This window comes from Candoia aspera, chromosome 1, assembly GCF_035149785.1.
Source record: "Candoia aspera isolate rCanAsp1 chromosome 1, rCanAsp1.hap2, whole genome shotgun sequence".
Classification (NCBI taxonomy): Eukaryota; Metazoa; Chordata; class Lepidosauria; order Squamata; family Boidae; genus Candoia; species Candoia aspera.
In genome coordinates this window covers 282,263,420-282,278,564 of record NC_086153.1, presented here as the reverse complement: position 1 = coordinate 282,278,564, position 15,145 = coordinate 282,263,420, and the positions used below count along the sequence as shown (strand labels likewise).

Sequence of the window (15,145 nt, the reverse complement as noted above, 5' to 3'; positions counted from 1 at the left end):
CCTCGTCCGCTGGAAACATTTCCCTCATCCTGAATGGGTTGCTGCTCCGGACGTGCTTTCCCCTCGTCTCGTAGCCCAATTCCACTCTGCCTACCCTGACAAGCCTGCTCCATAGTTTTTTTTGGGGGGGCAATATGTCATGTTCTCATTTCAATGTGCTGTTAACATTGTAACGTTTCACATGTCTTTTTCTGTTCTGTGTTCCTTCACCCGGGGTTTTTCCATTCCTTCACCCTCCGTTGTTTTGAGGGCTTGGAATGTATGTTTGGGTTTGCGCTCCTGCTCAAGGTTACTTTCCCAGGCGCGTCTAACGGCTTTTAGCACCTGGGAGGGGGAGCGTCCTGACGAGGGATGGGGCGGAACTTGCTTACAGGCAAGGCTTGTAAGAGGAAGGATATGTATAATCATTGACAATTACATTGGAAATAATCTGCAGGAGGATCAGGAACACAAGGCAAGAGCCAATCCAACTTTTGGTTTTCTTGCTTCCCTTCCCAGAGACAGGATTTATTGTAATAGTGAGATGGTTAATAAGGTAATTGATTCAATTAATAATTGAAACCTGTCTTAGTAGTATACAGGAGTTGTTTGAGAGAGTATTTGCAAGACTTCTTAGCATTAGCAGTCTGGGCCCCATACAGGAGGCAGCAAACATGTGGCTTCAGTGCCTGAGCCATTTGGGAGGTATGTTCTGAGGATGCCAGGAATTAGTGAGTTTTGGAACAGAGCAGCTTGAGTTTTTGCTATCTGCACCTCTATTCCATATCCTTGGAGAACTGACGTGGAGGGGTAGGGCGTGTTTGGACACTGTCCCAAACTGGATTCTTGGTTCACACAAAGCTGTATTATATGCTAATAATGGTAAAAATACCATGTCTGGCTAGTAATAGGGACCTGACTGGACAATGCTCTCAGGTATAAGGGAAGAAAATCCACATTGGTAATATAAAACACTAACATCCTGAAGGAAAAAAAAAAAGCTTACTTGAACAGCAATACTCAGTTGGGATGTAGTTATTAATAGCAAAAATAGAGAAAAATTGCTATATGGAATTGTTATCTGACAAATTTGGTATGGTCTTGGTTTTTTTAGGTGACTCTCCTGAGGGTTTGCAGAATGCTGAACAATGCAAACAGTTCTTGCAGCCTCTTCCAGATTTGTTGACCAAGGCTTCTGGCTTTAAGCTGGAGGCTCAGTTTATGCCTTGGATAGAACTGGAAAAAGAAGTTAATTTAGGTGAGGATTGTTATATTCTTCTGTTATGGTGTAATCTGTTTTAATAATAGACTCTAGCAGGAGGATGACCCCAGCACCCATTTGCACTGTCAGGTCCCTTAGAATGTATGAACCAGAATTGTTTAATCTTTCTTTAACTTGGGGAGGTTAAAAGTCAAAATGGGTGACTTGAACCTTACTAGGATGCACATGTCCCTGCTTAAGTCTGGCTCCATTAGGCCCATTTTCTTTTTTTATGTTGACTTTCAAACCGCCAAAATGGGGGAAAAATCAGTTTCTTCTACTCTAGTGATGTCATAAGCAGTATACAAAGGCAGAAGACTGCCTCCAAGGTAGAAAAATTTGCCATTCCTGCATTGCGATATAGAAAATGTTGGGAGCTCTGTTAAGCCAGTATTTAATGTTTTCTTCTAGTTCAACTTGTTTGAATTCATTATTCTATGTGGAAGATAAAAATACTGTCAGCATTCGGTATTACTGTGGTGCTTAACTTGGTTACTACATTTACCTTGTGGGGAGTAGCTGGCCCTTTAAAAAAAAACACCAGTTTTATATGCCCAGAGTAGGCTGACCCTGAGAGCCAACAGAGAAAAAGAAGGGGTTCTGTCAGGTTTGGGGTGGGGAGAGGGTTTGGTTTTTGGAGGTGCCTGGAGTTCTGGATGGAGCGGGTTAGTTACTGTTAATATGTTTTCTACTACAGATTAAGGTTACTATGCTAACTAATCATTTTGGCCAGGTGAAGAGGTTGAATTTAATTGTCCCCTTTTCACATGTTAATGGTTGCATTGCCTAAGGGAGGAACTTGCCTGAACTTGTTTTAGTTTCAGTTTTCCTTCTGTGTAGGCTTGCAGAGAATATGCAGCTGAGAGAAATCTCTCCTCAGCAAACAGCCTTTAGATATGTTTGTTTTCTGTAAATAAAATTATTTTTATAGAAATGCCTGGTGTGTGACTTTTCTGATCTCTCCTGGGCCAAAGGCTTTCTAGCACTCTGCCAACAGTTACTTCAGGCAAGGCTGAAAAATGAGGAATTGCTTTTGTTGTTTTCAATTTCAGATAGGCAGTTGGATTAAAGTGCAAAACCCAGGTCTAGTCTGCTGTGTAAGGCTAGAATTGTGTTAGATTTTTTGTATTTTATCTCATTTTTAACTTACCATGTTACCATGCAGCTGCTAGCCTTTAATAAACCTGGTGAAGTGTACTTTGTGAACCCCAATGGTTTACCTGAATCTAGTTGATGACGCCTTAAATTTGGATTGCTGCTTTTTCTCTTGAGGTAATCCGGAGAGCCACAGAATGTCAGGGAAGATTGGCCAAGGAATTCGGCTATTCATGTTGTCAAATTTAAAACGTGTGTCCTATTAAATTACTTTAAAAAATATCCTTAGTGTCTTCAAATGGCTAAATTTACAATGGGCAACTGTGTCCACATAAGGGCTGTGTGTGGTTTGAAAATAATTCAGGGGAGGTGCTTCTAATCTTGGGCAAACACAGCACTTTCCTGCTAGTCTTTAAAAGACCAGGTTTTTTCAAACTGCCTTGTGAGCCTGAAAGAAAGATGCTGGAAGAAGTTGCCTCTTTAATGCAGCTTTGAAAGCAAGAACAACATTTTTAAGGCTCATGCAGAAGCTTGAAAAACATCTGTTGCTTTAATAAGTAGCAGGCAGGTGCTGTGTTCATGTGAGGTTTTAAGTACCTCTTCCAAAGCATTTGTGAAGCATTGCACAGCCCAGATCCATGTGCAAATGATGTTGGTGATGATGCAATCTTCCACATGCAACCCCCTGTACCATCCTCCCAAGTAATTCCAGATTAATAAAGAAGCATCTGTTATCACCTCCAAAGATGTGTAGAGATGTAGCTTTTTAGGATTAAATGTTCATATGCTTGCATGTTATTTCAAGAAGTGTTTGGCCATGTGTTCCTAGTAATGATTTGTTTTGCAAACAATTCTGTTTCAACAGGAAATGCTATTTATCATATCACTCGTGAGTATTTGATCAGTGAGAATGACAAGATATTCTCTGCTGTACCAGCTAATATAACAAACAAAGATTCAACAGCATTTTTAATAAAGGTATAAGTGTCTTATTTATGATCACCCTTTGATTAACTCTTTCATACTTCCATATATTCATTGAACACTTGTGAAGCCCTTTCATCTATCTTTTTAATTAGCAGTGCAGTTCTCTTGCTTCTGTTCTAAAATGACAAGTTATCAAAGCCCCCAAGATTGCTTTCTAATTAAAAACAAAAATGCATCCGATTAGAACAAACATTTAAAAGTACAAAAAGATCTTCACTATAAAAAAGTAGAAAGGCAACAAAAGATTTAATTTTCACTACTGCCTTAAGCTGAACAGTGATGTTATATTTTTTTTAAAAATCATTATTCACTGAAAAGTAAGGTAAAATAAAATTGTATTTTATTTCTAAAGCATAAGAGAGAGTGTTCAGGTGAGAATGAAACTTAAATTTGATCTCTGCCTGCCTGAGTGTGTCCCCAGATTTTCTCTAGGGAACATTCCCTAATTTCAGAGAAGATATACTTACAAAAAAATGTTTTGCTAGTGGAACAATATTGTTAGATAACCAATTCCCTATGTAACTTCCCTGCATGATATGGGCTATTCCAGTCCAATTTTGATTACTGATCCCACCCCTATTATCTGGATGGAACTAGGCAGTGTTTTCAGAGTTTTTGCAGGCAGTGAAGCACAAAGGCCACACCAGGACACTTTTTCCATGGTAAAACTGCAATATAAACATGGTATTTCAATTGCTGTAATGAGATCTGCCATATTGGCTCAAATTAATCTGCTACATAAACATGACTATTAGGCAATGAAACAGTTTAAATTCTGGATAAGTATGACTGTTGAGGTTTGAGTATTAGGAAGTCAAAGCTGTAAATTTTCTTTATGCAGGTGCATTCTGAGCCTGTGCCATGGGACTTCTACATATTATTGCAACTTCAAGAGCGCCTAGATGCTGAATTTGATCAGAACTTCAGTCAATACTGCACTTGCTTCTTATATCACAATGGTTGTATGACTCTCCATGAGACAATATGCTGTGTTACTGTTCAGGTCAGTATGTACATTGTTGAATGGCATATTGAGTAGGAGTTGAACAATTTGTTTACACTTACCTTCATGTGGTCATCTACTGTATAAACAACTATATAAAGAATCAGAACTGAAGTAGATAATGCAAAACAAAAAGAAATGAACACGACCAAGAAAAACAAGCTTGAAATACAGTCCATATATGATATTTCCAAGATTTAATTAATGGAGTTGGGAGCAGAGTGACAGAATAATCACTTATGCCTAGCCTTTATTCCCCCCTCCACAGGATATGATCCAGCGTTATAAAGTTATCCCTCAAGAAGTGGTATTGCTGATTGTTGACAACCTCCTAGAGGTGGTAGAAAAACTACATAAAGCAGAAATAATCCATGGAAATCTGAATCCAGAAACACTGTTCTTGGGAGACAGGTTGGCTATCTCTTTTTATTGAGCTTTGTGCTTTTAGACTGGCACATTTCAGAATAATACTCCAAGTAGATGCAAGCCAGATTTTGGAAAATGTACTGTATGTCACCAAGGAAAAAATACCAATTAACTGATTAAAATTAAGTGACTGTAAAATAAACCATCCATGTGTAAAATTGATTCCATATCAGTATATGCATAAACGTTTTCTACTCAAACTACTCTCTCATAGACACACACACACAGAGTGGACATCTAGGGGCAGCAAGGATAAATTACTCTGTAGTGCCCTGTGAAGCCCTTACTCCAGATCAGTATGCTAGCCTTATTCTCTTCTTTACCCTCTATTTGTAGAAGATGAAATCTGCAGTGGAAAAACTCTCAACCTATAGTAACCTTTGCTAATGAAGGATCTGATTTTCATGCGACTTTTTCCATGTACTTGGCTTTCATGGATAGAGGAGACTCTCCACTACAGACACTCACTCTCTATGCTTTAAAGGCAACAAGAGGAGAACAAGGCTGATGTGATTGCTTTTCTCTCTTGCAGCAACTAGCGGTGGTTTCACACCCCGGCCATCCTTCTTCCAGCCACTTGCTTTTACTATCCTTACCTGCCACCCGCTAACTTTCAACAGCATTTTCCTATGGCAGTATTTTCACCAAATGTAAAAAACCTCTACACACATGTACACGCACACATGATCCACAGGTAATTAATTAATTTTAAGGGGAAACCTTGTTTTTCCTTTACTTAAATACACTATTAAGAATGAAGCAAATTCTTAATGCAAACACTAGAGGGAGGCAGTAAGATGGGCATGTGCAAATACCGTACCATTCAATAAAACTGCAAATTTGCTCTCTCAGAATTTACAATCCATTTGCCATGGAGAAGACTAACAGAGCTCTGAAGATAGTGGATTTCTCTCACAGCCTAGATTTACAACTACAGCCAACTGTGAATTCACTGAAAAGCTTCCCAATAACTCAGACCCAGATTGGACAGCAGATCTTTGATGGAAACACCCCGGTACATCAGGTAAAAACCTTATTTCAAAAAATAATTAAAATTTTTGGATATGTTACTAGAAAATCCCAGCAGAAGTTCCGTTGAAATCAGTGTGGTATGTCTGAAGTAAGCTGCTTCTAAAGAGATTTCTTTTTTTACTATACGACTTGAATAATTCAAGAGTATCAAATTGCAGATCATTTTTATTAACTCATGAATCCTGTAATGGTTTCAGGTGGACTTGCTTGGCATTGCAAACACTGCCCATTTGATTTTGTTTGGGGAACACCTGCAAGTTCATCGGGAAAAAGACAGCTGGAGAACTAATAGAGATTTATCTCAGTAAGTATTTGTCATCCCAAAAATTCTGTGCCTTTTGTTTCTTATTATACATTCACCATGCAGAAATGATACCATTAATTGGGAGAAATGACATAGATATTTAAATTAGGGTAACATACTGTATGTTAATCAGTTATAGGTAACTGACAATCAAGCATGGCCCTGCAGTTTAAGTGTATGTGACCCAGTTCTACATTTTGTGTTTCAGTGTGTTGCTGTAATAATAAAATAGTGTTAAACTGCAGTTTATCTTAATATCAACATCACAGATAGGCACCTTGGTCATGGTGCAGGTGGACTATTGCAATGCAATCTACATGGGACTGCCTGAGAGAGTCAGCTTGCTTTGAGTCCCATTGATTAAGCATGTCATCTAGTGGGAACCAGGAAGAAGGTCTTTTCTGTTGCTGCACCTCCGGTTTGGAACAGCATCCCCCTACCTGAGATTCATATAATGAGCATCGTATCTGTCTTCACACTTTCTTTAAAAACCTGGCTCTGAGCCCTTTAACCTAGAGAAGATGATGTGGAAGGATGGTTTTGTTCCCTTGTATAGTTATTGTTTTATGGATATTTTTGTTTTTGTAGAATTATATTTTTTTTCACTTTATGAAGCTGCCCACAATAGTTTGGAGTTGGATGGCCCAGAATTTTAATAAATAGATAAATTCTACTAAGATGTCAAATAATTTAAATGTCTTTTAAACAATAAAGGGAGAAAAAATATGTGTTTTGTAGCAATATTAAATGTGCTATCATCTTTGACATAGAATTGCAATGTGAAAAAAATGCTGGTTCAAGCATACTTTGTGTGCTCAGTTATCTCCTCTTGTCCCTATAATATAGTCCTAATTTATTTCCAGACAGAATGCCAAATATAAAAGGGCTTCTTAATCAATCAAATAGTAATATACTTTTTCCCCTCTTTGTCAAAGTTTAAGGGATATATATTAATCTAGTTTTTAAAGGTATCTTGAATAAACTGATGGCAGTGACAGATGCATAGATGTCATGAATGTGTTTATAGTTGCTTGTTCTGTTTTGCAAAGTGCTACTGAGGTCTTAATAAAGCTGAAAGGATACCAATAGGGATAGCATATTTCTTAGTTGTTGTTTGTTTTAGCCATGTTTTGCTGAGTAAGCATAGCGGTTGAACTCACATGCCAAGCCAAAACCAAGCTAACCGCGTTATATCTTAGCTCAACATACTGTATGAATCCAGACTCTGACTAATAGAAGATTAGCTACAGCTGGCTTCTAGAGCAGAAACAGTTAATCCCTTTAGCCAAAGGGTTGGGTGGATTGGACCTTCCCCATTCAAGAAGTAGAAACTAGAGGCTATCAGTCACAATATTATGCCGCCTTACTTCTTCCTATGCTTTGCATTTTGGTCAAGAATGATCTAGTACCTGGAAAATACAAACATTTTGTTGCTAAATAACTGTGTCAGAAACATTTATAATCTTTAATATTGAGAATATACCAATCAGCCATTTGAAAGCAAACTAGTCTTTGGAAAATCAGTGCTTGTCTGTCCTCCCTGTTGAGGCAAATTGAATAGGTGCCTCCACAGCTCTATATCTTGTTCCAGAAACTTTTCCAAGTGCTCTAAAGCAGGGATAAACAGCCTTTTTCAGCTAAAGTTTCTCCATAGCCTTTGAGAAGCATGCCAAGGTGATAGACTTGGGGGGAAAAATGGCTGAAGCCAGAAGAATAACTAAACTAATTAATTATATACCATCAGTGCATTAGTCACTATATGCTTAATAGTCTTCTCATTCAGGTACTTTAGCAACTGCAATTCAGCAGCAACTTTTGGAGGGTCTCTGGGGACCACACTGAAAGCTCTGGAGGACTTAATGAGGTCCTTGAATTCTGCACCCTTGCTCTTAAGGAGGGGCCAGGCTAGGTGGAAGTAGCATGCGTGACTCTTCACTTTGCACTGTTGCTCACAGATTGTCTCAAGATGTAGTAGTTTTGAGATTAACATTGTGGCTAACAGAGTTAGGCGAGGTGGATAGTGTAGATCCCTGATTAACCACACAGACTAAAGGCAACTTTCACAAACTCACACATTTGCATTGTCAGCTTAGTTTATTTTAGAGAGCAGTTGCAAGGCTAAGGGAAAAGCCTTATGTATACTGCTTTGAGCTGTTTGGACTAATGGTGGGGTAAAACTATTAATAATATTTAAGTAGCCTCTAAACATCCCTTCTTGAGGCAAGAGACATATGGGGGCTATGGAACAGTTTTCTCCAATGTTGGAAAGTTTAAGATAAGACATGCCTGGGATAACCCTACCTCAAGTAGTAGTGCTGCCCCGACCAGCAGGGTGGTATAGCCTCAGTTGCTCAAGGGCTGGGTAAATCAGTTGATGCAGACTGTTACCTCATTATCTCTGTTCTAAATCAGTGTACTGTAGAGCCAGTATAGTATAGTTAAGTGTTAAATTTGGAACCAAGTTCATGTCCCCCACCATGGAGCTCACTGGGTGAGACAAATTCTCTTAAATTGCAAAGAGAGCTCCTTGATTTAAAGGTCTGAAATTAAATTTACTATTTTACATCTTTCTTAAACACTCGAGCACATGCAATAACTAAAAGATAGGAAATTAGAATTCAGCATTTTACAATATGGAGAATATTACTTGCTTAGTCTTAGGTAACTTGATCTTTGTTAATATAGGTAATTTAATTTTTTTTCTTCTATTTCCAAGTCTAGCTGTAGATTAGTGGCTATTGTACTAGTCTTTTTCTACTGTATTTCCAACTGCTTTTCTTAAATTATGCTATCTTCTTCTGTTCATTGCTTGGCCCAGATCCATTACCAGCACAAAAAACCCCATTTCTGTCAAATCTGTGACTTTACACATATGGCTTTAATTGGGGAAAAATGAATGCCTAGGACATTCAAGAAACAGCTGGCATTAGCTTTGATAAGTTTTTTTTTAATCCATTAAATTGTGTCTGATTTTCAGAGACTGTCTGAATAAGTCCCTGCAGCTTTCTTGGCAAGGTTTTTCAGAAGTGGTTTGCCATTGCCTCCTTCCTAGGGCTGAGAGAGAGTGACTGGCCCAAGGTCATGCAGCTGGCTTTGTGCCTAAGGCGGGACTAGAACTCACAGTCCCCTAGTTTCTAGCCTGCTGCCTTAACCGCTACACCAAAGTGGCTCTCCTGGATAATTTTAATGAGATGAAAAACTGAGATGAAAGCCCATGCCTAGTTGATAGATAACTCAGTATGTGAGAATGTGGAAGAACAATTGATTCATTTTTACAAAACTTACTGGTCCAACATATATGTATTGTATTTGTGATGACATTTAGTATAACTATGTTTACAACTGAGAGAAACTGTTGATCTTTTAAAAACCATTCAATCATTGATTTTTATACATCATGTTCACTGGTAATACTGTTTACTTGATAAAAGAGGATGGAGGAGGAAAAATATTAAGTAGAATATTTTACAAACTACTTAGGTAGATCTACGTATCTAGAAGCATATAGCACTTTGTGTATATAGGAAGTAAAGCTTCCAATGTATGAGCTTTTCTTTTTTTAAATGATGTCTGAGAACTATAATCTGAGACAGCCTCTTTTCTCACTTAAAAATGTCCTACTGATGCTTTTAACCTTAAGGATAAGCAGATCTGAGTATGTATCTTTCCAGGTGACTTGACCTCTTGAGAGAGAACTTAACATGAGAATGAGGGAGCTAGACTGCAGGAAAAACAGTTTAGATGGTTTAGAAAAGTGCATTGCAAACAGATTTGATCTTGAGATTCATGGTGGATAAATAGGGGAGCTGGTGGGTAATGGAAATCATTGGACTTTAGGCAGACAAGAATCTCAGTTCAAATTCTTAATTGTAAAGATGACCAGTTTCTTTTTGAGAAATTTGCAGTTACCTAGCACATTTTATAGAATAATGTAAGTATATTACCATCAGTTCTCCAGAAGATAGACAAGATATACATTGATTGATTGATTGATTGATTGATAGATAGATAGATAGATAGGATCACTACAATTGGTCTGAATTCTACTTGCCTTCTTATCACATGTTGGGATTCAGAATCACATGTAGTCTAGGATGTCTGTTTTATATAGCCTTTTCTTGGATGATTTGAGCCACCATGAAATATTCCAAGCATTATCCTAGTGAACTCTTTCTGATTTGCAGTGTACCAAATAGTCCACTGCATGATGTTTATATACCTATTTGCCTTTGACTTTATTTTAGGGTATTTATTTTTATCACCTATACAATCAAGGGGATATATAAATTTCTTACTTGTTTCCTACAGATTTCTTTCTTAGGGCTATAAATCATTATGACAACTCATATTTGAGTAGGTTAAGTAGCCAGTTTTAATACAGAAAGATTATCTGTTGCATTTTTAAAAAGATTGCCTTTTGTAGCATTTTAGGAATGAGCTTTAAATAGATGGATTTGCATCAACAGCTTCCTCATGAAATGGATATGATGAGTTTTCAAGCAGATATAAGCAGTGTGCTTGTGGTGATCAGACTGTTCAGAATATTTCCTGAAATATTTGCATGTGTGCAGGGACTCCTTGTTCCTGTCCTTAAGCTGATGCTTATATTACACAGATGGAAGATTGCCAGCTACATAAATTTAACTGAAGTGTTCTGGATGATACTCTCTTTTCTGCCTAGGCACATCTAGTTCACTAAAATTCAGATACTAAACTTACTTGCGCTACACTGGGTTTACAGTTTGAATTATTATGCTCTTTGTTTCAACATGTTTTATTCTGGTCCTTCAGATGAAGAGGTTTCTTTGACCTGGTGGGGAGAAAACTCAAAGCCCAGCTCCATTTAAATTGAGAAATACTTTTGCTATTTTATAGTTTGTCCTCCTGAATGCTACATAGCCTCTTGTAGTTAACAATTCATTTGATAGGTTAAATCAAGAAATTTGGGCAAGCAAATGAGTAGTCTGGTTTAAAAAAGGGGGGTTTCTACTCTTCCTCTAATCCACTTGATTTCTGAGTTGATTATGAAGTAAGGGAATCCCATTGCTTATTACCAGCCTACTTTGCAGAAAATGACTTTGAAAACTAATAAAATATTACAACTTGGGTTTCCATGCTGACTATATAGAAGAGAGCTTCCCCCTTTTTTTCAGCAAGCACCGACATGCAACATGGCATTTTAATGTGTGTGTGTACAATTGTGATTTTGTATTATTACTCAAACCCCCTTTCCAAAACTAATCAATAGAAACAAAAGTACAGTACGCAATCTTAACTTCAGATAAATTGGCTCCTTTTAGGAAGCTGCACTGCAGCAATCTTAATCCAATTTTATCGGCAGCAAAACCTGCCCTTTGAATAAACAAATGCAATCAACTAATATGAAACTGTGAAATAAACTGACAAAAGTAGAAGTTATTTCAAGTTTAGTTCTTGTAGTTTTAGACAATTAGACCATTATTATGAATTATCTGCAGAGCTTTTGCTGTGTTTCTAAATTGGGATATGTTTATGTAATACTTAAAAAAAAATTCACCTTGAACAACCTTTTGCGGAATCAGTAAATCCTAAATGTACATATCAATATTAACTCTTAATTTTATGCTCAGAATCCAGCCCAACTGTTGCTTGTTAATAAATTACTACTTTCCTTATGCCAGCTTTTAAGATTTTTTTTCATAATGAATAGAAGGCAATAATATCCACAAATACATTGATTTCAGTATTTTCAAAGTCCCTTTATATGTCATCGTATTTAGCTACCACAGAGCTTCCATATTGTGGGATATGAAATTAATAATAGAACATCTACATTTAAGTGGGGACTTTAAGTATGGATGTCTTCAAGGACAACTGAGAAAGTGCAAATTTATACAAGAATCTGGAAGTGATAATATGCAGAATATTTTCAGAAAAGCACTTTTTTTCCCCTCTTGCTTAGGTCCATTGATGGTGATTTGTGGAATACATTCTTTGACAAAATTCTGAATGCAAATGGAAAGTCTACTGTGCCTCTTCTGCAAGATCTCAAAGAAGAGCTGAGCAGTTCATTTGACAGTTCTTTTCCAAAACGCCTTTGTGATTCCATAACAAAGCTGGAAGACCTCCTTCATTTTGAGACATCATTCTGACATAGAGAAAATGCCCTCTTAATATCTCCCTGCTTTTCTACTCCCCTCCATACCACCTAAGGCAAATGAAAGCTCATGCTTGATCTTGTTCCTGCTAGATGTATAAACAGTAGGAACATTTTTCACAATTATTTCTTCATGAGTCAAAAGAATTTTAGCTGATGCCTTAACAATATGTACAGTTGCTATCTACTGGCAATATCTGTGCTTGCTTCCTCTTTAAATGTCCAGTATTGATTGCTTTGTAATATCTCAGCTTTTTCATCCTTAAACTGTTGTAAATCTCTTACTTGTTTTTTATTCTTTCCTTGTAATCACTGTTCAGTAAAACTGTTTTGCAATCACCATACAAATTTCAAAAATTATTGGATGAATGAAGATTTTTGATGCAACTTCTAGTTTTTGCAGGTATTTGGATTGCTAGTTTCTTTAAATCAAGCTCAATAACTGAATATGTTCATGAACTATGTATCAAAAAATCTTGTGAGAGGCAAAATGCCATGTCTTAGATGTGATGTTAGTTACATAATTGGCATTTGTGTACTTTTAGTGGAAGGGGGAAGACGAAATTATTCCTTTGCCTCTGCATTAGTACTGCTCCCACTTCTGCTGCCTATGGCTGCTATTTGTATCATGAAGAAAATTCTGCTTTGGACAGTAACATTTACATCAGTAGCAGTATTAGCATATGATTGCCATGTCTCTTCCTCAAATATTAATAAATTCATTTGGCAGTCTAAATTCTGTGCAATTTGTACAGTTCATTCTGTACATATAAAATCATAAGATAAGTTTCTACATTTGACCATAGATGGAAGCTGCAATCTGTTAGTGGAGAACATGCCAATCATATGCAGTTCTGGCTCAGTATGTAATATAGTTATTCTAATGCTGCCAGCATTTATTCTGTAGCAGCTTAATCTCTCCTGTGGTGATTTCTCTAAAAGGTGGTTTGGATCTCATCCCTGGATATTTTTCACTGAAATTGAGTTATTAACAGTAAACTAAATTGATGGCAGAGGCCCAGTTTTCCAGGTCAGAGTAGTTAATGATCCTGTGGTAATGACTGGTCCCTGTGCATATTATAATAACACTGCCCAGTGGTGCAGGTATTTTCTTGCTATAAGAATACAGGTATTTGTTTTCAAAGCTGGTAAAGAGTAAATATCTGGACAGGCTTCTTTTAATCTTTGGATTGTCTGGTTCTTTTTTTTTTTTTAAGTATTTTTTGGTCTTAGCACAGATCTCACCAAATTTCTAGGGTTTTTTAGAGTGTACACAGTGATATGTGGATGGAGAAGAACCTGTTTAACATTGTATACTTGGTCTTTCAAATCTTTCAAATCATCTCCTATTTGTATCAGAAGACATCCTCCCTGAAACTCAAAATGGCTTCCACCCTTCCAGGGTGACAGTGGATATGATTTTCACTGCACAACAGCTCCAAGAAAAGTGCAAGGAGCAAAACTGCCCTCTGTACATGGTGTTTATTGATCAGACTAAGGCTTTTGATACTATAAATCGTGCTGCTCTCTGGACCACCCTTTTGAAAATGTCCAGATGTCCTGATAAATTTGTGAAAATCTTGCAGCTACTCCATGATGGTATGATGGCAACAGTCCTGAATAATGATGGCTCTCAAAGCGATCCATTTAAAGTGGGATCCAGCGTTAAACAAGGATGTGTTATTGCTCCAACCTTATTTACTATCTTCATTGCTATGATTCTATACCTTGTTGAAGGGAAACTTCCTACCGGTGTAGAAATTATATATCAGACAGATGGAAAGCTTTTTAATCTTAGTAGGCTGAAGGCAAAAAATAAGATAACTACAACCTCTGTTATAGAACTCTAAAATGCTGATGATAATGTAATCTGCACACACTCAGAAGAAGATCTTCAAACTATTCTAAACATCTTTGCAGAAGCATACAATAAACTCGGCCTCTTGCTTAACATTAAAAAAACCAAAGTGCTTTACCAGCAAGTTCGAACTAATCCCTCCGCAGCACCATCAATTCAGCTTGAAGGTGTGTCACTGGAAAATGTTGACCACTTTCCTTATCTTGGCAGCCATCTATCTATAAAAGCTGATATCGACGCTAAAATTCAGCATCGTCTAAGCTCTGTGAGTGTAGCTTTCTCCCGAATGAAAGGTAGAGTGTTTGAGGATCAGGACATTCGCAGGGGGACCAAAATGCTTGTTTACAAAGCCAATGTACTACCAACCCAACTGTACACCTGTGAAACTTGGACTTTCTACAAACGCCACCTCCAACTTGAAAAATTCCATCAATGCTGCCTCCATAAAATTCTGCAAATTACTTGGGAAGATAGGCAGACTAATGTTAGCATATTGGAAGAAGCGAAGACCACCTGTGTTGAGACAATGATCATCCAACATCAACTTTGCTGGACCAGCCATGTTGTTTGAATGCCTGATCATCGTCTTCCAAAGCAGCTACTTTACTTCCAATTTAAGAATAGAAAATGGAATATTGGTGGACAGCAAAAGATTCAAAGACGTTCTCAAAGCTAATTTTAAAAAGTTTAATAGCACTGAGAACTGGGAAGTCCTAACTCATGTGCATTTAAATTGGAGATCTGCCCTTATTAAAGGTGCTACAGACTTTGAAGAAGCACAAGTACAGGGCAAAAGGGAGAAGCAAGCTAAGAAGAAGACATGCCAAGCAAATGGTCATTGTGACTGTCTTTCACCTGGAAATTTATGCCCTCATTGTGGGAGGTTGTGCGGATCCAGAATTGGCCTATACAGCCACTTACAGATCCACTGTTAAGATTTTAATCCTGGAAGATAATCTTACTGAGCTATGAGTGATCACCAACAAACAAATGAACTTGGTCTTTCAAAAAACTTTGGCAAAGACATGTCCTTTTATGGATTGCTAACTGATTCAAGCAAAGAG

At 37.4% G+C, this 15,145-nt stretch overlaps 1 protein-coding gene across 1 annotated transcript in view; it reads left to right on the top strand.

Moving 5' to 3' along the window:
• BUB1B (BUB1 mitotic checkpoint serine/threonine kinase B) overlaps positions 1-12,583 on the top strand; it is a 35,103-nt gene extending 22,520 nt beyond the window's left edge. Inside the window, exons 17-23 of the mRNA XM_063289965.1 lie at positions 1,094-1,237; positions 3,201-3,313; positions 4,164-4,325; positions 4,594-4,736; positions 5,604-5,775; positions 5,981-6,087; positions 12,029-12,583. Coding sequence (XP_063146035.1) covers positions 1,094-1,237; positions 3,201-3,313; positions 4,164-4,325; positions 4,594-4,736; positions 5,604-5,775; positions 5,981-6,087; positions 12,029-12,218 — 1,031 coding nt within the window. The 3' untranslated portion in view covers positions 12,219-12,583. The remainder of the gene's footprint in view (positions 1-1,093; positions 1,238-3,200; positions 3,314-4,163; positions 4,326-4,593; positions 4,737-5,603; positions 5,776-5,980; positions 6,088-12,028) is intronic.
• Positions 12,584-15,145: the final 2,562 nt, after the last annotated feature.